At 47.1% G+C, this 19,722-nt stretch overlaps 7 protein-coding genes across 7 annotated transcripts; 4 read left to right on the top strand and 3 right to left on the bottom strand.

Moving 5' to 3' along the window:
* Positions 1-10: 10 nt before the first annotated feature.
* BDCG_01117 (Ca2+-transporting ATPase) lies at positions 11-6,481 on the top strand. Its single transcript, XM_045416627.1, has 6 exons — positions 11-2,170; positions 2,244-3,098; positions 3,161-3,591; positions 3,660-3,802; positions 3,867-4,745; positions 4,828-6,481. The coding sequence occupies exons 1-6, from the start codon at positions 2,117-2,119 to the stop codon at positions 6,120-6,122; spliced, it is 3,657 nt and encodes a 1,218-aa protein (XP_045272312.1). The 5' UTR covers positions 11-2,116; the 3' UTR covers positions 6,123-6,481.
* Positions 6,482-6,506: 25 nt separating this feature from the next.
* Positions 6,507-9,882, bottom strand: BDCG_01115 (uncharacterized protein). Its single transcript, XM_045416625.1, has 2 exons — positions 8,811-9,882; positions 6,507-8,704 (listed from the first exon to the last, which is right to left on the bottom strand). The coding sequence occupies exons 1-2, from the start codon at positions 9,033-9,035 to the stop codon at positions 7,805-7,807; spliced, it is 1,125 nt and encodes a 374-aa protein (XP_045272310.1). The 5' UTR covers positions 9,036-9,882; the 3' UTR covers positions 6,507-7,804.
* BDCG_01116 (actin like protein 2/3 complex, subunit 5) lies at positions 6,640-8,175 on the top strand. Its single transcript, XM_045416626.1, has 2 exons — positions 6,640-7,269; positions 7,368-8,175. Exons 1-2 carry the CDS (start codon positions 6,911-6,913, stop codon positions 7,588-7,590), a joined length of 582 nt encoding a protein of 193 aa, XP_045272311.1. The 5' UTR covers positions 6,640-6,910; the 3' UTR covers positions 7,591-8,175.
* BDCG_01114 (dynactin 4) lies at positions 9,177-16,551 on the top strand. The gene is made up of 4 exons (XM_045416624.1): positions 9,177-9,301; positions 9,374-10,052; positions 10,116-15,934; positions 16,006-16,551. The coding sequence occupies exons 2-3, from the start codon at positions 9,718-9,720 to the stop codon at positions 11,581-11,583; spliced, it is 1,803 nt and encodes a 600-aa protein (XP_045272309.1). The 5' UTR covers positions 9,177-9,301; positions 9,374-9,717; the 3' UTR covers positions 11,584-15,934; positions 16,006-16,551.
* Positions 9,975-13,560, bottom strand: BDCG_01113 (30S ribosomal protein S7e; the record flags this gene model as incomplete). Its single annotated transcript, XM_045416623.1, has 3 exons — positions 9,975-12,712; positions 12,818-12,900; positions 13,186-13,560. The coding sequence occupies 3 exons, from the start codon at positions 13,558-13,560 to the stop codon at positions 12,346-12,348; spliced, it is 825 nt and encodes a 274-aa protein (XP_045272308.1). The 3' UTR covers positions 9,975-12,345.
* On the bottom strand, positions 13,680-18,497 carry BDCG_01112 (phosphoketolase). The gene is made up of 10 exons (XM_045416622.1): positions 18,039-18,497; positions 16,658-17,923; positions 16,512-16,586; positions 16,216-16,450; positions 15,990-16,142; positions 15,612-15,922; positions 15,080-15,546; positions 14,923-15,025; positions 14,024-14,849; positions 13,680-13,951 (listed from the first exon to the last, which is right to left on the bottom strand). Exons 6-10 carry the CDS (start codon positions 15,813-15,815, stop codon positions 13,911-13,913), a joined length of 1,641 nt encoding a protein of 546 aa, XP_045272307.1. The 5' UTR covers positions 15,816-15,922; positions 15,990-16,142; positions 16,216-16,450; positions 16,512-16,586; positions 16,658-17,923; positions 18,039-18,497; the 3' UTR covers positions 13,680-13,910.
* On the top strand, positions 17,089-18,451 carry BDCG_01111 (acetate kinase; the record flags this gene model as incomplete). The annotated part of the gene is made up of 3 exons (XM_045416621.1): positions 17,089-17,635; positions 17,835-17,960; positions 18,059-18,451. The coding sequence occupies exons 1-3, from the start codon at positions 17,300-17,302 to the stop codon at positions 18,449-18,451; spliced, it is 855 nt and encodes a 284-aa protein (XP_045272306.1). The 5' UTR covers positions 17,089-17,299.
* Positions 18,498-19,722: the final 1,225 nt, after the last annotated feature.

The following is a 19,722-nucleotide window of genomic DNA, read 5'->3' as shown; positions in this document are numbered from 1 at the left end:
CCATGAACTCCACAATTCAGCCACCGGTTGCGAATCTGCGCTGACGCAGCAAGACCAGGAAGCCAGCCACGCTCGATCTGAATAGCACCTGCGTAGAATTTACCAAGTGTCGGGTTCAAAGCATGGACTACGTCATTGCTCAGCTCTACATGATTATTTGGCATGTGCCCGGGTCAAAATTTTCCCGCGCAACCCAACCTCCCCAAGGCACATCCGCAAAATCTATACTAGTGGACAGCCGTTCGTTGGGAAGGGGGAACGGCGATTTGCCCCGGCTAGGCAGCGTAGACTAAGGCGGCGGTTATGGATCTCACAGCAGACATATTCAAATTTTGTTTGGGCTATGCTTCCGGCGACTTGTACAGATATCTGTGGATGCATCCAGCTTGGGTCTCCATGAAGAGAACTGCTCCAGAACCCTTTCATTTTAACTGCATCCCTCCTCAGTGTGTCAAGGTTTGTTCCAATATAGCGAATTTGGGACTGAGGGTATTTAGTATGTAACAGTTAAAAGACTGAAGCACTTCCCCCACTTCCTTTCGGAGTCCGTGAGTCGCGCTTCCATCGGGTTTGTCCATCAAAAGATTCGGTTGACGGAGGTATCCGTCTCCCGATTCCAAATTTTAGGCGGCTGTGCCTCTCTACCTACGTCGAGGGTTTAATATTATCACATCATCACTACGAGGTGCATGACTGTGTGTCCATGGAAGAGGCGGAAATTCCACAAGGCCACGACTTGCGACACACTTTTGACAGGTATGATAACTTCCCAAGGAAGACGATATCCGAGCTAGGGGGTTCTACCCCTCTCAAGTGTGTACTGGATTCGGGGTGGGTGGGGCAAGAGGAGACGGGGAGAAAAGAAGAAAAATCGTCCCCGATACAGTTGAATTGAAAGTCCAAGTTCCCTTCTCCCTTCCCAGAGGTGATCCGAATACCCACACCACACCACAGCTCGTTGCAAAATGCCTCATAGATCTGTGTGGGTTATTTTCACGACGGGGTGGGGTTTGAAGAGGGGATGGACGTACTTCTTACTCTCGCCAAGGAGGGCGGTGTAATATACTGCCAAGCACGGACGAGGGACCAATATCCTGCGCTCATCAAAAACGACGAATCAATCTGCCTCGAACGGGCGTATGGAAAAATAGATATGGATGGGATATAGAATCGCTGCCGTGAATGTTCAAACAGTGCGACCGCAACCAAGGAAAGGGGTGTTAGCGTTTATATCATAAGAGATTGCTGACCTCCTGTCTGTGTCTGTTGGAGGGTAGGATCCCGTCTCGAGCAACAAGCCCCTCCCGCACAACGCCAATTGGCGGGACAAAATACGACCAAAGGAGAGAGCGCTTGAGAAAGCGTCAGGTAACCTTGAAAACTTTCACAAAAGATCTGCCAGAGCTAAAATGGAAGCAGGCTCCGTGGGGTGTGCAGAAAGAGCGCCAGAAGGTTTTTGGAGAGCTTTTGAGGCTGCAATACAAAGTTGGCTTAGTCAGCACCCGTGGACTCCTGCCAAACCTACCTCGGGAAGTTACCGCGAGCCAATCACAGCGGCGAAATAGCCTGCAGCGTTGAAGCAGCAATAACTGGATCTGGGATCTTCTGCGGCCATTGTGTTTGCTCGCTTGAAGCTTGTTGAAGGGAACCACCGATCATCAAATATGGACTGCGGCGCCTATATTGCGACGTTTGTAGTGTCAGCCGGACGGGCGAATGGCCTCCTTCCCCTCGCAGGTGATTTTTCCATGGCGGCGGCGTCGTTGTCTAACCCCTACAGGGGGCACCAAGAAGCACAGCCCCGATACTATTCCATCAGTCCCCACACCAGCCCGTTCCACGAAGAAACTCAAGCCAGGCTAGACAGACTGGACAGAGGAACTTCGCCTTCTTGTTGGGTTTGCCCTTTGTATTTTATAATTAACACGAGTTCGCTGTGAATGTAAGACTATTTTTTGTTCATATTTTCGCGACCTCGTCAATCACAACATCCCTTGTTCAACTTATTCAATTTTTCTGAATCTTCTTTCATAACCACCTGGCTACTACTGTCTGCTCAAGGAGGACCGTATAGAGACCTCCTTTTCGCCTGTGGTTTTTTCAGCCACCGCGCCCAATGGCGAACGACAATAACAGATTGTTGGCTCCCCCAATACTCATCAATACTTCGGTATGCTGCTGGCACTCGATTTCATTATTTCATTATTTCTAAGAGTGGATATAATACTGACATGCAGCCAAAGCTATCCAACACATCAACTTCAGATTCGAGTTTCAATGAGGATGCTATCTCGATAGATCGACCCACTACACGGAATAACGATGGCTCATTCCTCATCCCTAACAGTCCCGGCTCTGTGGACGGCGAAACCCTTCGTTCACGTTCCGGCTCGTTTATCTCAAATGTAGAGACTCTGAGATCTAGAGCTGGGTCTACGGCCCACTCGCATTCGCCAGAGAAAGGGGAGGCAGATTACGATGACGTCCCATTATCAGAAGCTCTTAATCCAGATCTGCGAAATATCGCAGACTTCCAAGTGGAGAATAACCCTTTCGCCTTTTCGCCCGGTCAGCTGAATAAAATGTTAAATCCCAAGTCTCTCAAAGCATTTGTAGCTCTCGGAGGCCTGTGGGGCTTGGAGCGCGGATTACGAACGGATTTGACGGCGGGCTTGTCGATCGATGAAAGCAGGCTGGAAGGGACCGTTTCTTTTGAAGAAGCCACCAAACAATCTTCTTCGAGTAAATATCCAGAGACGAAGCAGGAATTGACGAAAATGCCTACGGAGTCTGGTTTCTCGGTTCAATCACAGTTTACAGATCGGCTGCGGGTCTATCAGTCCAATAAACTACCGGAAAGACAGGCGGACGGGTTTTTGATTCTTCTCTGGAGGGCTTATAATGATAAAATCATTATTCTACTCACCATTGCCGCTGTTGTATCCCTCACTCTGGGCCTCTACGAGACGTTTAGCGGAGGATCGCAGGTTGACTGGATCGAGGGTGTTGCCATTTGCGTTGCCATTTTAATCGTCACGCTTGTCACGGCTGCGAATGATTGGCAAAAGGAACGACAGTTTGTCAAACTGAACAGGAGGGTTCGTATTTTCTGGTTCTTTTATTGGATATTTTCGATTTCTTTGTACTGACAAAGCAGCAGAAAAATGACCGCCAAGTCAAAGTTATCCGTTCAGGGAAATCAGTCATGATCTCAATTCACGACATCACAGTGGGCGATGTCCTCCACCTGGAACCGGGTGATGCGATCCCCGCGGATGGCGTTTTCCTTACTGGTCATGGTGTAAAATGCGACGAATCATCTGCCACTGGAGAATCGGACCAAATGAAGAAAACCCCCGGAAACGAGGTGTGGCAGCGTATCATGGATGGGACAGCTACAAAGAAACTCGACCCGTTTATTATTTCTGGAAGCAAGGTTCTTGAAGGCGTCGGTACCTATCTCGTCACCAGCGTTGGACCCAATTCTACCTACGGCAAAATCATGATGTCGCTGCAAACTTCGAACGATCCCACCCCTCTCCAAGTTAAGCTTGGGAGACTTGCCAATTGGATTGGAGGTCTTGGAACTGCGTACGTGCCGCCATATACTCCAGTCTCTGTTCTTGATACTGAGCACTTTCACTAACTTAAGTCTATAGTGCGGCTGTTACCTTGTTTATGGTTCTTCTCATTCGCTTCCTTGTCCAGCTCCCTGATAATTCAGGAACTGCGGCGCACAAGAGCAGAGAATTCCTACATATTTTAATAGTCGCAGTCACAGTAATTGTTGTCGCAATCCCAGGTAAGCATTAATTTATTCTGTTCCAACCTCAAGCAGAAGCACCTTTCTAACTCTCTTTTACTAGAGGGCCTTCCGTTGGCTGTCACCTTAGCCCTGGCATTCGCCACCAAGCGCATGGTCAAGGAAAACAACCTTGTCCGCATCCTGCGCGCCTGCGAAACAATGGGAAACGCAACTGTTATTTGCTCCGACAAGACTGGTACTCTCACTCAGAACAAGATGACAGTTGTGGCAGGAACTGTCGGCGTCGATACTAGTTTCAACCAGGTTTCGGAGGATGGCGAAGGATTTTCGAACATGGCGGAGAAGCTAAAGAACTTTCCTGCTCCAATTAGGAGTCTTCTCGTCAAAGGCATTGCTCTCAACTCGACTGCTTTCGAAGGCGAAGAAAACGGGCAACGAGTCTTTATCGGAAGCAAAACAGAGGTTGCCATGCTAAACCTTGCGCAGAACTACCTTGGGCTGGTGAATGTGGCTGAGGAGCGTTCCAATGCCGAAGTTGTTCAGCTCATTCCTTTCGACTCTGCGCGCAAGTGTATGGGTGTCGTCGTCCGCCAGCCATCCGGAGAATATCGCCTTCACGTCAAGGGCGCTGCAGAAATACTACTTGGACAATCCAGCAAGGTAATCTCGATCACTTCGGATAGTCATTACTCTCTGGAAACCCTCTCGGAGAGCTCGCGGAATATGGTTCTTGACACCATCGACATGTACTCCAAGCGTTCTCTTCGTAACATCGGCATGGTGTACAAAGATTTCGAATCGTGGCCACCAGCAGGTGCGAAGACTATGGAGGATGAGCGTTCCATGGCTGACTTCAATGATATCTTTCATGACATGAACTGGGTTGGTGTTGTTGGTATTCAAGACCCTCTGAGACCTGAGGTTCCGGCTGCTATTCAGAAATGCAATATGGCCGGAGTTTCCGTGAAAATGGTTACAGGTTTGTACATTCCCCTTTATCTACCCAAAGCTTGCTTATGGTTCGGTTACCAGAAGTTAATACCCAGAATTCTAATTTGCAGGTGACAATATTACGACGGCCATTGCTATCGCCACGGAATGCGGCATCAAAACTCCCGAAGGTATCGCCATGGAAGGACCCAAATTTCGGCAACTCTCGGATGAGGAGATGGATAGAATCCTTCCAAATCTGCAAGTCCTAGCTCGTTCTTCTCCAGAAGACAAGCGAATCCTGGTTGCTCGACTGAAGCATCTCGGGGAGACTGTCGCTGTTACTGGCGATGGAACTAACGACGGACCGGCTCTTAAGACCGCTGATGTGGGATTTTCCATGGGCATTGCTGGTACGGAGGTTGCCAAAGAAGCCAGTTCGATTATTCTGTTGGACGACAACTTTAAATCCATTGTCACTGCCATCGCCTGGGGACGAGCGGTAAACGACGCCGTTGCAAAGTTCCTTCAGTTCCAAATTACCGTCAACATTACTGCCGTTTTCCTGACATTCGTGTCCGCCGTCTCAAATAGCAATAACGAGAGTGTATTGAAACCGGTACAACTGCTATGGGTTAATCTCATCATGGACACCTTCGCTGCATTGGCACTCGCTACTGATGCTCCCACAGAGAAAATCCTAGAACGAAAACCCACCCCAAAATCCGCCCCCCTCTTCACAACAACAATGTGGAAAATGATCATCGGACAAACCATCTACCAGCTCGCCGTGACTTACACTCTCTACTTCGGCGGTGCCCGCATCTTTAACTACGACCTGAGCGACCAAGTCGTTAAGGAGAAACTGAACACAGTTGTCTTCAACACCTTTGTCTGGATGCAGATTTTCAATGAATTCAACAACCGCCGCCTCGATAACAAGTTCAATATCTTCGAGGGCATCCTTAAAAACTACTACTTCATCGGCATTAATTGCCTCATGTTCGGTGGGCAAATCATGATCATCTTCGTCGGCGGTTCTGCACTTTCCGTGCGACCCATCGATGGCATCCAGTGGCTCATTTGTATCCTCTGCGCAATCATGTGCATACCATTTGCCGTCCTTATTCGCTGCTTCCCCGACCCGTGGTTCAAGGTCATGTTCGATGCTGTCGTGAACACCATATCTACCATCTGGAGACCTATTAGCAAGGGCCTCAGCATCGTATTTTCTCCTGTGGGTAAGGGATTCCGTGCCATCGGCCGTTTCTTCTCACGGATGTCGTCGAAAATCTCTGGACAGAGCCCTCCGGCGGCTGAAAGGAAGCAAGACGAAGAGGCTGCTGATGATTCGGAAGCCAAGGAGGCCCCTCCCACAGCCGCATCGAATGTCCCTGTTCCTGCGATCACGTTGTCCGGTAGCTAAGCCCTCATTGAGTCCCCCTCCTTTCGTTCGTTTTACGTTGCAATACTGGGTGATTATTTGTATTATTTAGCGTGGCCTGTATGATTATTCGGCTGGATATTGTCTTTTATTTTCTGTGTTATAGATATCTCTCATTGCATAGCGGCGGCGCTTTTGGGATCCCTTACCTATTCTGGCGTTCCTTTTGCTCAATTCGCATGGGCATTCGTTCCGGGTAGTGTTTTTCCCCAAGTTCTGGTTTGAAAGGCTTTGGGATAATTTAGAGAAACAAATATAAAAAATATTATCATTAATAAGTTCATGGAACGTACACCGATTGGAGTATGACATGATGATTTTCATTTCAATCTCACCGATAAGTGTTTCAATACCATACAGTGCCGCGCAAGAAGTTTGAAACTTTTGAGACTTCTAATCAACATTCCTAGTCTCAAAGTAATTTAACTCTTAGTAGTTAGTAGTGATAGTAATTAGGAAGTACTCCGTACAAACCCCGCGGGTTTCTCTGGCTTGGCAGGGGCTTGGCATTATGCATCCGCCCGCCGCTGACATAAACCACCTTCCCTCCAAGGGCAACACCCAACTCCATCTATTAATTAGCCTTATTCCCTGAACAAATGAAATACCCTTCCCGTTTTTGGTGAATAGCACCAACCTCTCCTCTCGATAATACCAAACAGATCAACTGCTCACCGGCGGGGTGGAAACCACCCAACACGGCCCCGCGCATCAAGGCCCCAGCCTAACCTTCCCTCCACGAAACCACCACTGCCCCCACCAACCGCACAATGTCCCTCATAAACTATCGCACCGTCGATGTCGACAGCATCGACCCAGACTCCTCCGTAAACTTCCCCCTAGAGACCCTTTTACCAGGCAACATTCCTGCACCCACAACCTCCAGCACGGCCGCTAGCATCGGCTCGCAGGTCCGCCAACTGCTCCGGTCCGGCGACTCGGAGGGGGCATTGCGCCATGTACTTGACACAGCGCCGTTGGGCGGCGATGATAGGGCGAAGGAAGTCCATTTAGCTACCGTTGTAGAGGTGTTGGGGGGCATAAGACAGGGAGAGATGACGAGGGTGCTTGAGGGCGTGTGTGCTGGGGATGGCGGGGCGGAGAGAGGGGATTGTTTGATGAAGTACTTGTGAGTGGTGTTTCTAGTTCTATTTCTACCTAAGTTTGAGTTTGGGTTGTGCTTTGGTAAGTACATGTACAATACTGACATTTAATGCTTGGTGGTAGATATAAAGGGATGGCTTCGCTTTCATCTGGGAGCCTCTCGCCGTCGAAGAAATCATCGCTGTCGCCACAGAGTACTGGATTTTCACAAATACAGGGCCGGAATCTTGGGGAGGGAGGCGGCGGACAACAAATGAGCGTATTCTTGAGCTGGCATGAGAAATTGGTTGATATTGTTGGGGTTGGATCAATTGTTCGGGTCATGACAGATCGAAGGACGGTTTGAAAGAAATAACGGGAGGAAAAGGCTATTCTAAGGGAGAGGGGGGGGGGGGGGTCATGGATGTAATTTTGCTATTTACAGGAGCGCTAGGTAGGTAAAAGTTCTCTTTGAGCAGTTATTAGTTCAAACATAGATCTCAATGAGGAGCATCCTCTTTTACTCGCAGAATTTCCCATTACCAGTGAGCTATTCAAGGAAATGCCACGGGTGCTTAATTTCACCCTTGCCCAAAGTCGCCTCCTCCAAGTATATCCTTCAGATTCACTTCTCCGCTTCCACGAGCCAGAGGCTGCTTCTGCCCTGCCCCTTCTTTCCATCCAATCATATATATCAACCTGAACGTAGCAGGGATCCCTTCCCTTCCCTCTTCCCCATGTAGCTCCCTATATATAGCATCACAAGCTAGCAAAACATCCCTTGATATCGGCCCAGCCTCACGTCGCAGAATCGCGTTATTCTCGCCCATTGCCTGTAAATCAGTCATCAAAGCAAACGTGTCCGGATACTCTACGACAATATCCTCCACGTCAACCGTGAGCAGCTTAAAGCCAGCTTTGCCCAGCAATCCCCCAATATCCCGGACGTCAGCTAAGGGGGAGATATGCGGACTAACTCCTCCGCGCCGTTCAAGGTCCGCTAGTTGTAAAGATGTGCGTAGCTCGAAGAGCGTATCACCGCCAAACATTGCGGCGATGAATGGGCTGTCTGGCTTTAAGATATGGTTTACTTGGGTGAGGAGAGAGGGGAGGTCATTTATCCAATGGATCGAGAGAGAGGAGAGGACCGCGTCGAAAGTGTTGGGTTCGAAGGGGAGAGATTCGAGAGTGGGGACCACCTGACGTGTAATTTTCAGCTGGGAATTGAATGGGAGGTCTTCATCGCGGTAGAGGAGGGAAGAGGATTCGTCGATGCATGTTAGCGTTGAAATTCGACTTCCGATAGTGGTGGGATGCGGTGATGATGACGGCGTTTTTGTAGACGGCTCTTGCTCCTGCGATTGATCTCCTGCTTCTATTTGTTCCTGCTGGGGAGGAGGCACTGGCTGCGTGAGTGCTTTCGCGATATTGCAACTGTTTGCGCCCAGGTCGAGGACATTAGGGAAATGGCGGTTGATGTCCTAGCCAAGTGAAATCAAGATTAGCCATTGAAGCTTTTCCTTTGTATACAACAATTGACGGTATAAAGCTTGCAATTAGTTAATATAATAAAACGGTTCTCCTTACAAGTAGCCGCTCACTCAGGCGAAATGCGACCTCGTCTTTGAGATAGTCAACCTTACGGCTGAGCTCGACATTTTTGCCCACCCGCTCCTTTTGCAGAAGTTTCGTCCTACGATTGAAAACTTCCAGGGTTGGTGCTCCGGGAGCCTGTACTGCATACCCTCTTCTAGCTGCGCTTAATGCTTGCCGAAAAAGGAGAGGCTTTGGCAGCCTGGTGCGGAGAGACATTGGCCTCTAGAGACGGAAAGGGAAAAAGGGCGCCAATAGAGTTGGGTAGGAGAGAAAATAGGTATAAAGTATTATTATATGTAATTGATGTAAATAATGAAGAGAAAGGAAAGCAAATTGGTTTCGTTGTCCGCGACCTTATTTACTTGGTGACGTCGCCGGTGGAAGGGGAAATTTTGCAGCTCCTGTTCACAATGGCAGAAACTCTCAACCACAATCACCACCGCATGCCAGCCCACGAATAAATAAATAACAGAACTACGAGGGTAAACAATACCACCACAACAGCCCTACAGTCTCATGGTGAGGGACTATATACTGATTCTCACTTTGCGCAGATTTCTGGATATCGACACTCGCTGCATTTACAGCTGTTATATTCATTTGGCTTTTGCGCACACGGCTAAATCATCGCCAACCCTCCGCTTCCCCCTCGACGTTGACATTTAGCTAAGGACGTAGCCATTCGATAAATGGATAGGTTCTATTGGGATATGCGCACGTAATATTTCGATTTGGAATCAAACACACGCATTTTACGTCAGGAAGAGACTCGCACTATATTCTAAATACGTCCTCGACTTCTGATCGACAGGTCAACAAACACAATTGCGGTTCCTCAAAGTATGAGAGTGATTTTGCTAGCTCTTGTCAAAAGCCCTGTATTTTGAGCTGCCAGATAATGGCTCGTCCTTTTCCCTACACGTTCATATCGTGTCCCTGCGCAGAGACGCCGAGCACTCCTGCGCTCCCTACAAACAGGCTCTCAAGGGACCTTTCAAATATCACACTTAGCGGTCAACGACTAGACCCCGATACCGATGACGAAGACCGAACCTTTGATCCGAGATCATCTCGAGCGAATTACTCTCTTTACCCCCCTGAACATCTATTGTACTGCGAGGATTGCCATCAAATAAAATGCCCAAGATGCATAACGGAAGAGATAGTATGTTGGTACTGCCCAAATTGCTTGTTTGAAACACCAAGCAGTATGGTTAGGAGCGAAGGGAACAGGTGCGAATTACTTCAACCTAAGAAAAGAACCTATAATGAACTTCAAACTAAGGAGATATACAGGTGCGCGCGCAATTGCTTTAACTGTCCAATATGTACCTCACCCCTATCGGTCACAACTCTTGGGAGCGCCGACAATGGAGCCCAGAACGGACCTTGGATACTGTCATGCGGATACTGCATGTGGACAACTCTTGATATTGGAATCAAATTCGATAAGCCAACCAACATTCGTGCTCAGCTTACCTCATTAAGTAATGGCCAAAACCGCAGCTCCCCTGAAATTAAATCCCCCCTGGCAAACCTCACCTCTCCGGACGACGGAACAGGCCTTGATTCTCAAGATGAAAGATTGGCTGGGACTGCTTTTTCAGAAGAAAAGCCAGCAACGATTGACCCAGAGTCCCGTTTCTCTGCTCTGAAGTCATTTTACAGAAACCAGTTAACGGAAACATCAACATCTCCGACAGATCCCCTGGTTGGACCCGAACTAGGAGGTTTTTATTCTTCTCCAAGTGCGTTAAACCGTATCATGTCGCTCTACACTGCAGGAATTGGCAATCTTCATGGCGCTGGTAGCAAAAAGCCTAAGTCAAAACCACCAGTGATGCGCGAGGCCCTCACACCCGCAGAAGGCCTCCACATACCTGATCCTAACACTGAACAAGCAATCATCCAAAAAATGGCTTCCCCGGACTGTGGTTGGGACGGCCTTGCGTCTGTGGAGCAAAAGGTCTCCCAACCCCCTTCTACAAGATTTGTCGATGAGTTACGTCCTCTCCCCGTCCTCCTTCGCACCAAGAGATCAAAACGCTGCAAAGCGTGCAAACACATCCTCGTCAAACCCGAATTCAAACCACAGTCAACCCGCTTCCGAATCCGTCTAATAGCCCTCAGCTACATTCCACTCACGATCATGCGTCCTTTACCTCCATTTCCCGCGAGCTCCCCCCCGGTAAACCTCGACGCCCTCGAACCCGGTAGACCCGTGCAATTCCTCATCACCCTAAAAAACCACATGTTCGACCCTATCCGTATCACCCTAGCTACCCCATCAGTAACCCCCGGCCGTGTCGAGTCAAAGGTTACGATGCTTTGCCCGCAATTTGAAGTGGGTGCCAACAGCGATGTCTGGGACGAAGCTCTGGCATCATCGGCAGCGCAAGACCCGCGCTCTTCCAGATCAGGACTGGATAAAGTCGCCGAAGCAGGAAAGATATGGGATAAGGGAAGGAACTGGACGACCGTGGCCATGGAGGTTGTGCCGGGGTCGCTTCCTGATTTAGCTCCTGGCGAGGAGGATGAGGACGAGGAGAGTGATGTGACTGGAATGGAAGAAGATGAAGATGTTATTGAGATTCCGGTGTTTGTGCGGGTGGAGTGGGAGGCTGAAGGTGGTGCAGAGGACCTGGGTATGAGACCTGATACAAGGAGGCAGCAGGAGGCGGAGATGGTGAAGAGGGAACTGGCTTATTGGATGGTGCTAGGGATTGGGAGGATTAAACGGGCTGGACACGGGCATCGCCACTAGCTACGCTTGGTTCCAGACACACCACTGTCCTTTTCCCGTTCTTGAATTTTCGTTACTTTTTCTTCCGGACTTGTTCGACAAGATACCTAACTTTCTGTTTACTCCCGTGCCTCGCATATTATACCACCTTCCACTTCTTGTATGCGATACCAGATTGGCGGTATTACAATCCCCAACCATCTTTAATTTTGCATTTGCATCCGTTTGTACCCTGTGCGCCCCGCTAGTCGCATTCCTTTCATTTTTGTGCAGGTCCAACGTCGCAAATTGTGGCCAAAGGTACGGAAGAACGGTGCCAAGGACAGCAACACCTCTTTTCGTTCAGGTATCATCCTCAAATTCCTCAAGACTCGTGAATGTATTTTCCGTACAGTTAAGGAAGCTCGTTTATGTAAACAACACGCAGGAGAGAGATATCGTAGGTGAGAGGGCGGATAAAAAACATGATATATAAAAGGAACAAAAGAAAAAAAAAAAAGCGTAACATAAAACTGCTAAGATTGCGGAAACCCATCGCTTTATTTCCCATTCAAAAACGACAAAGTTTTCCGAACTTATTATTTTATTTCATTGCCCCTTTCCTTCCCCCATGACCGGAGAAAAAAGGAAAAGAAAAAGCAACAAATAAGACCCCAGCGTTCCACACCGACCCTGCTCCCCAGACCTGTTTCCCGCACCTACATCCTATTTAAAGAACCAAGCGCGAGAAAAAAGAGAAGAAAATTTAACTTTAACATTTTTATTTTCTTTCCGCTCAGACCTCTAAAACTCCGTAGCACTGCTTTGCGGGAACTCGAATCTGACACCACGTCCCGTCAATCTCCGGTAGACCTCGCCATATGCATCGAGGCGGTGGTCGACACCGCCACGCTCCTTCTCGTGCAGGATAACCTTGAGCACCTTGGTGCCGTCCTCCTTTGTTCGCAGACGCTTGCCAACGATCTCGACGGGGTAGACGATGTCGGTAAGGATAGCCTCGTGGACAGCGGTGAGAGTGCGGGAGCGGGGGCGCTTCTGGGTCTGGGAGGTGCGAGAGCGGGCGGAGCGCTTGGGGCGCGGGAGAATGCGGCGGGAAGCGAGGATCAGGACATGGCGGTCAGAGAACTTCTTCTCGAGTTCACGGGTAAGGCTATATTAGGAAGTCGGGTTAGTGGGTTGAGCTTGAGTTTTGTGGACTGGTTGGATATGACTTTGCGAATTGTCTTAGCGACGAAGAGATTGGATGTTGTCATACCGTTGCTGGACCTTGTGGAAGCCCTGGAGGAGGGGGACTGGGACAAAGATGACAATAGCCTTCTTTCCGTGGCCGACTTCGATCTATATTATTCGAGCACACATATCAGTATATGATATTCAAGATTCACGTTCTTTCTTCAGTCCATATCCATGTCGAAATTGCTCTCCACGCCCAATTGCTGTTCTTTCTCTCTCACGCAAAAAATATTCGATTTTCCACGTTTGTCCAAATAATCCTTCTTCCCTTCCTCTCACAATCCCTTTGCGAAGATGGCCCTATATATATACCCTCCCCACCATTCGAATGCCCCAACCATATCGCTCCTGAGGAATCAACAGGAAAAAAACTCGCATTCAATTCCTTACCTCACGAGCAGAGACAAACTGCAAGGGTCTGAGGGCGGCCTTCAGATCGGGAGTGTTGGTTTCCAGGTCCGAGAGAGCACCTGCGAGGGAGGTCTCAAGCTCGGAAGGGTTTTGCCGCGAAGGGCTGTTGGCCGCGATCTTGTTGAGAGCAGCCATGATTGCAGACAACGGAGGGGATGGGGAGAGCTGTTGCTGCTGCTGTCTTTCCTTGAGTCGGTAGGGAGAAGGAAAGTCGTTGGGAAGTTGGCGGTCGTCGGAGGGTTGAACGGTCGAGATAGGACTTTTGCGCTGCCGTTTCTGTCGTTCGTCGCTGTAATTTTCGTGGGTGTGGGATCGGAGGCTCGGCAGCTCGCTTAGCGGACTGCGCTTTTTCATATGCAGTTAGAGATTTGCTATTTACGGCCTAGTGTCATCCCGTGACTCTGCTCGCCCTGGAATCTCAACGTCAACTCCTTGGGAATGTGACAACCACACCCATTGATCGCATTTCATGATTTTGGATAATTAATAAGTGATATACTATTACAAGATGGATATGGCATTATTCAACCTATTCACGAAACTATCTATCACGAGAAAATCCATATCCGCAACGAAGATTCCGCCTTGAACTTCAATGAATATCACCGAGGACGGCCATCCACAGCAGGTAGTTTGCATGCGCCTAACACTGCCCGCGTGTATACTTCACATGTATATATGTGATTCTTCTCTGGCCCTATATCCTAATTAGAAAATTTTGGCATGTCATACATGTCGTCAGGATCTACCATCTTATTAGCTTGGGCTGCTCTAATACATGGACCGTTTATTCAAAGATGGCGAGGGATAAACTTACCCTTGTGGTGCTGCAGGATATACTTCCTCGCCTCATTCACATCGTGGTCAAACTCAGAAAGCAACTCTTGTCTCCTTATCGTAACATCCTCGACCCTAATGGCACCGCCACGAACTGCAGCCTGAGCAACATGGAATCGAGAAACTCGGTTGGCCAACATCATATCAAATGGTGTCGTGGTACTTCCCTCTTCCATATATGACGCAATTGTAACCCGTTCCATATTTGGTCTTCCAAAGAGAAGTCCCTTCATTTCGGTCTCGTATCCATGATAATTGAAGTGGATCGGACGCTCGCGTGTGAAGAGAGCGCTGAATGCTTCGTCTGACAGGGCATGCGGGTGGCTCGTCTCCCTGCTAAGGATCATTAAATCCATTACATTAACTACGCGCACACGCAGCTCTGGAACCCGTTCTCTAAGTAGAGCGGCTGCCCGGATGACTTCGAATGTGAGTTCAGTACCGATACCAATGAGAACCACATCTGGATCCCTCCCTTCGTCGGTAGACGCGAATTTCCAAACCGAACCACCACCGCGACAGTGCCTTTCTGCTTTATCCGGGCTCAAAAATACAGGCGTGGGCTGCTTGGACCCAACCATGAGATTGATATAGTTCTTGGACTTCAAGCGATGGTTTAGCGTAGAAAGGGATGTGTTTGCGTCCAGTGGTAGGTAAACGCGGTCCGCGTTTGGTTTTAGATTCAACACTGCCGAAATGAACGATGGGTTTTGATGCGAAAATCCATTGTGCTCTTGCCGAGTCCAGGTGCTTGTCTCGATGTAGTTGTTACTAGCAATGTCTCGGCGCCATGAGGTCTCTAGGCCCTGTACACATAGTCAGGCGCATGTCCACATGACATGTCTCTGGACTTGTAATAAGGACAAAATTATGGCTTACCATCTTATTAGTGAACTTGCAAAATTGAACCATCATTGTATGAATGATGCCAAGGAAACTCTCATACGAAGGAAATATACCCACTCGACCGTCAATGTGTACCCTGCAAAACCCCTTGGCACATATGCTCGCTCAATACTTCAATTACACGACCAACCCTGGGCGTTGGCGATCTTGGTCCCACTGGCAGTTCCTTCCCGTGTGTGCCAGCGTACCACCAAGTTTATTACTCTCCAGCTCGTCTGGTGAAAACAACCTGACAGAGTGAGGATTATCGACGAAAACTTGATCAATAAACTCAGCGATGGCTTTCATAGAACTTTCCTGCTTGCCCTTCTCGATTCCAAATTTCTTCCAATTGGGCAGTTTGGGTGCCTTGTACGATTCATAAACCTCACTTCGCTGCCCCAGCTTTTTCAGGTCATTTCGAGGGATGATTGCATTGATATCATCAGTCAAACCACCACCTTCTGTAAATAGTTCCTGCGGCTTATACGATGAGAGCCATTCGTTCAGTGTCTTTAATTCTTCCTGGTCCTTCTTGGCGGCGGGAAGAGGGACTTGGTGGGCATTGAAAGAACCTTCAACAATTTGACCATGGATTTGTTTTGGACCGGTCCATCCCTGAAGGATACACGTTAACATTTTAAAACAAGACATAAGATATTTCTCTGATCCGGGTGACTAACCTTCGGAGTTCGCAGAATCAAAACAGGCCAACGAGGTTTCATGATCGGATTTCCCGAACGAGCAGCCTTCTGTATTTCGCGGATTTCAGCCAATGCCCATTCCAAAGCTGCATTAAAATCGGCATCAATATGTTTCATATCGTCGATAATTCGTGGTTGATAGCCATATCCGACAAACAAAGCAATAAGCTCGCGATCATCCATGCATCCGAATATAGTTCGTGCACTAATTTTAAATCCATTGAGATGAAGAATAGGCAATACTGCTCCTGATTCTGCGGGGTCAATATATTCGAATCCGTGCCAGGACCCTTAAGAGTAAAGTTAGCTTCTTCCTTTCATCTAATATCAAAAACTATTTCATACTATTTCACTGACGTTGCTGTCGGCCCAGATTCTGCTTCGCCGTCGCCGATGATACATGCGACAATCAAATCCGGCTTGTCCATGACCGCCCCAAACGAAACGGATAGAGCGTATCCCAATTCGCCGCCTTCGTGGATTGCTCCTGGAGTTTCGGCATTGATATGACTGTCGGAAATGTCAACATCGTCACAGATAAATCAGCCATCAAGGGGGTTTTCAGAGAGAGAGATATTTCAACCTTGAAAATCCGCCTGTGGTACTGAACGTCGTGATCAGCTTCGTAAGGCCCTTTGTGTCTCGGCTATAGTCTGGATAAAATCTCTCCAAAGAACCTTCCATCCAGAGCGCTGTTAGGATTGCCGGTGCACCGTGGCCTGGCCCCACGACGTATATCATGTCAAGGTCATGTTTGCATATCAAGTAATTCAGGTGGGAATAGACGAAGGTCAGTCCTGGGCAGGTTCCCCAATGACCTGTTCAGATATATGTCAGCCAGGGTACAGTTGCTTGAAACAAACGTAAATCTTAACACACCTAATAATCTCGGCTTAATATCATCAAATTTCAGCTCCCGTTTCAGATATGCGTTGTCCTGCAGGAATATCATAGCTAGTTGCCGTTTCGGGATATCAGCACGTAATTAGAGAAGTTCATGGTAAAGAAGTGAATAAGCAGCTCACCGGCAGCAATATAGTTCGCGGCACGCTGGAACTTTTGTAGAGATTTCAAGACATTTTCGTTCAGCGATGTCCTTGGCAGCTACACCGCCAGTTGATCTATAGCCCCAGGTAGATGAGACGGTAATGCCTTTGGATTAGCTTTTTTGATGATCTCCCCAGGCATATTTTCTATTGTGTTCAACCTAAAATGGTCTTGTAGAAGACTACCTCTACTATATCAGACCAACGATAGTTTCCATATGACTCTTCCTCGACATATGACACATGAGATCTAATGAACAATCGCCTATATGATTGAATACAGAACTTTTTTATTTATCCTCGCTTCTAGTAGAGTCCAGCTGCAGCCGTTATCAAAAAGCTGGAAGTGGGAGGCTCTAACTACGTCGTTGGCTGATATCAGAGTGAACTCTACCACAAAACCGGTTCGTGTATGTCATAGTTCTAACCAAGCGGCTGGATGGGATGGGAAGGGACAATGAAAACAATAGAATAAAACGTGGCAAACAGAAGTCTGCAATATAGCGTAAATTGAAATGAGGTAGTATAAATGGTGATTTTGCCTGAGTTCAGCTTGAACATTTTTATAGATCCATCCTTCTGACATATATCAAACCATGGCCCAAGCAATCCTCTCCATGAATGCCGGGTCCTCATCCATCAAACCCACCGGTGAAACTTGCAAGCGCACAAGTCGCCGGTCTTACTGCACCAACAGGCACTTTCAAGTACTCGCAAGGGCCTAACAAGGAGAAGAAAGATGAGATCCAAGAGCGAATCTCAAGCCCGCAAGAAGCATTTAAGTACCTTTTGCACCGATTCTTGAACGATCCAGATCTGCAGGAGGTCGCTAGTAAGGATGATTTTGCATATCTATGCCATCGAGTCGTGCATGGAGGTGATTTTGAAAAGGAAGCAGTGATAACGGAGGGCGCCTATAATTATTTGCTGGCCTTAAAGGAGCTTGCGCCGTTGTATGTCTGTTAGGGAGATATATTTATAAAAATATATTTTAACATACCTTCAGTGGCCTCATACATACCAAACGAAAGAGCGAGGCTGACTATGGGAAAAACAAAACAGGCACAATACAGCCTCACTGGAGATAATAGATACCTGTCTCCATGAAATCCCCAAGGCGAAGACAGTGGCATATTTTGACTCCACCTTCCACTAGTCAATGCCGGACTACGTCAAGACTTATCCTATCAGTCCCGAAAAGGCCAAAGAGAACTGGCTACGCAAGTACGGATTCCATGGGATTAGCTACTCATTCATCACGAAGGATATGCATATTAGCACGGTATGTCCAGACATATAGGAACCAGTCCCTCTCAGAGTCTTGCCCCTTTCCTCTCTCTTCAAAAAGCAGGAATCTAACCTTGTCCTCCGTCCGATCAGGCCAAACGCATCCTTAACAAACAATCAGGATGGAAGTCTCTCGCAGGGACCACCGACTTCTCTCAGATAGCCACTGAAACTCCCGCGACAGACCAGCACCGACTTGCCTTCGACATCTTCGTCGACCGCATCGTCGGCTTCATCGGCAACTACGTTGTGAAGCTCGATGGTCATGTCGACGCCCTTGTCTTTGCAGGCGGGATTGGTGAGAAGAGCACGCTTTTGAGGAAAAAAGTAGTAGAGAAGTGTAGATGTTTGGGCTTTGTGATTGACCACGAAGCAAACGGAAAGGGATTGGCGGATGGATATTGCAGTGACGGATATTTCAGAAAGGATGGAGGGTCGACCGGAGACTGCAGGAAAGCCTCAGGTACTCATTTGTCAAACGGATGAAGAGGTGAGAAAAGCAGAATATTGCCCTACATTTCTTTAATTATCACAAGCCTCAATCGCTCGCTTGCGCTCGCTTATTCAGCTTGAAAAACATGCCATTTAATCCCTCAGATTGAATGTAATGAGATATCCATGAATATGAACAGCTGCACGTGACTTGTATAGATGAATTCCATGTAATTTACAACTGTTAATAGAGAACAACTACATAGAAAAAAGATGAATAACACTGTAGCAGTGTTGTAGAGTTAATGTAGAAGCTTTAAGTGAGATGTAATTAAATATCAGACAGCTCATATAAAGATCTTAGAACTATAATATATATAGTCAGCAATTGAAACATGTCATAATTTACTTTAATTAATTATCAAATCATCTAGAATACAATTGAAGCAGCTAAAATTACTGAATATAAGTAGAGAACTGAAAGAGAAACAGCTCAGAAATTATGAAATTATAGCTAATAATAATGCAGAGTAAGCTCAGTAAGCTCAGAAAGCTCTGAAAGCTCAGTAGCTTATTAATCTGTCTGCATCTGTCTCTCAGCAGTCACATCAGCAGCCTGTCAATGCATGAACATCTGAACATAGACTACAGCTACTGATAGAATAAATAGTCAAGAAAGACAGTGAAATCATTATACAGCTGTATGAGATGAAGCTTAAGAGAGATATAGTACTGTATAAGAAGAAATTCAAGTCTCAGCTAAAAAGAATAATAAATGTAGAATCAGTACTTACTCACAGTTATAATATTAAAGTCACTCTGTTATACAGCTCATGTGAGAAGAATCACAGTCTATTTATTAAGTATATTATAATCTCTAGCATGTTAAAGAAAGTCTGTGTAAATTATCACTACAATTTACTGAGTAAACACTGCAGCTTATAATCTAATAAATAATGAATTATCTCTATAGTATATAAATTCATTAGCAAAATGTATATATAAAACATATATACTGATATAAAAATAACAGAGAATCAGCAGTTCTCTGTCTCTGTCAATATAGAGAAGAATGAGAAGAAGAAGAGAAAGAAGAAGAAGTAGACTATCAGTATGAAGTCAGATTAGACAGCTCAGCTATTCAGTTCAGTTAAAAAGAAATAGATAATATTTATAACTCTGAAGAATGAAGAGAAGAATAATAAAGTAAGTGATAGTGAAATCACAGAGTTGAAGTTATTACAGCTGCAGGCAGAGATGCACTGACTCTGTAAAATGAAGAAAAAGATAAAACATTTGTATAAAGAGTAGAATGAGACTGTGAG

The sequence above is a fragment of the Blastomyces dermatitidis genome, assembly GCF_000003525.1.
Source record: "Blastomyces dermatitidis ER-3 genomic scaffold supercont1.1, whole genome shotgun sequence".
Lineage (NCBI taxonomy): Eukaryota > Fungi > Ascomycota > Eurotiomycetes > Onygenales > Ajellomycetaceae > Blastomyces > Blastomyces dermatitidis.
Note: the sequence above shows the minus strand (reverse complement) of the source record. Positions and strands in the feature narration are given on the sequence as shown.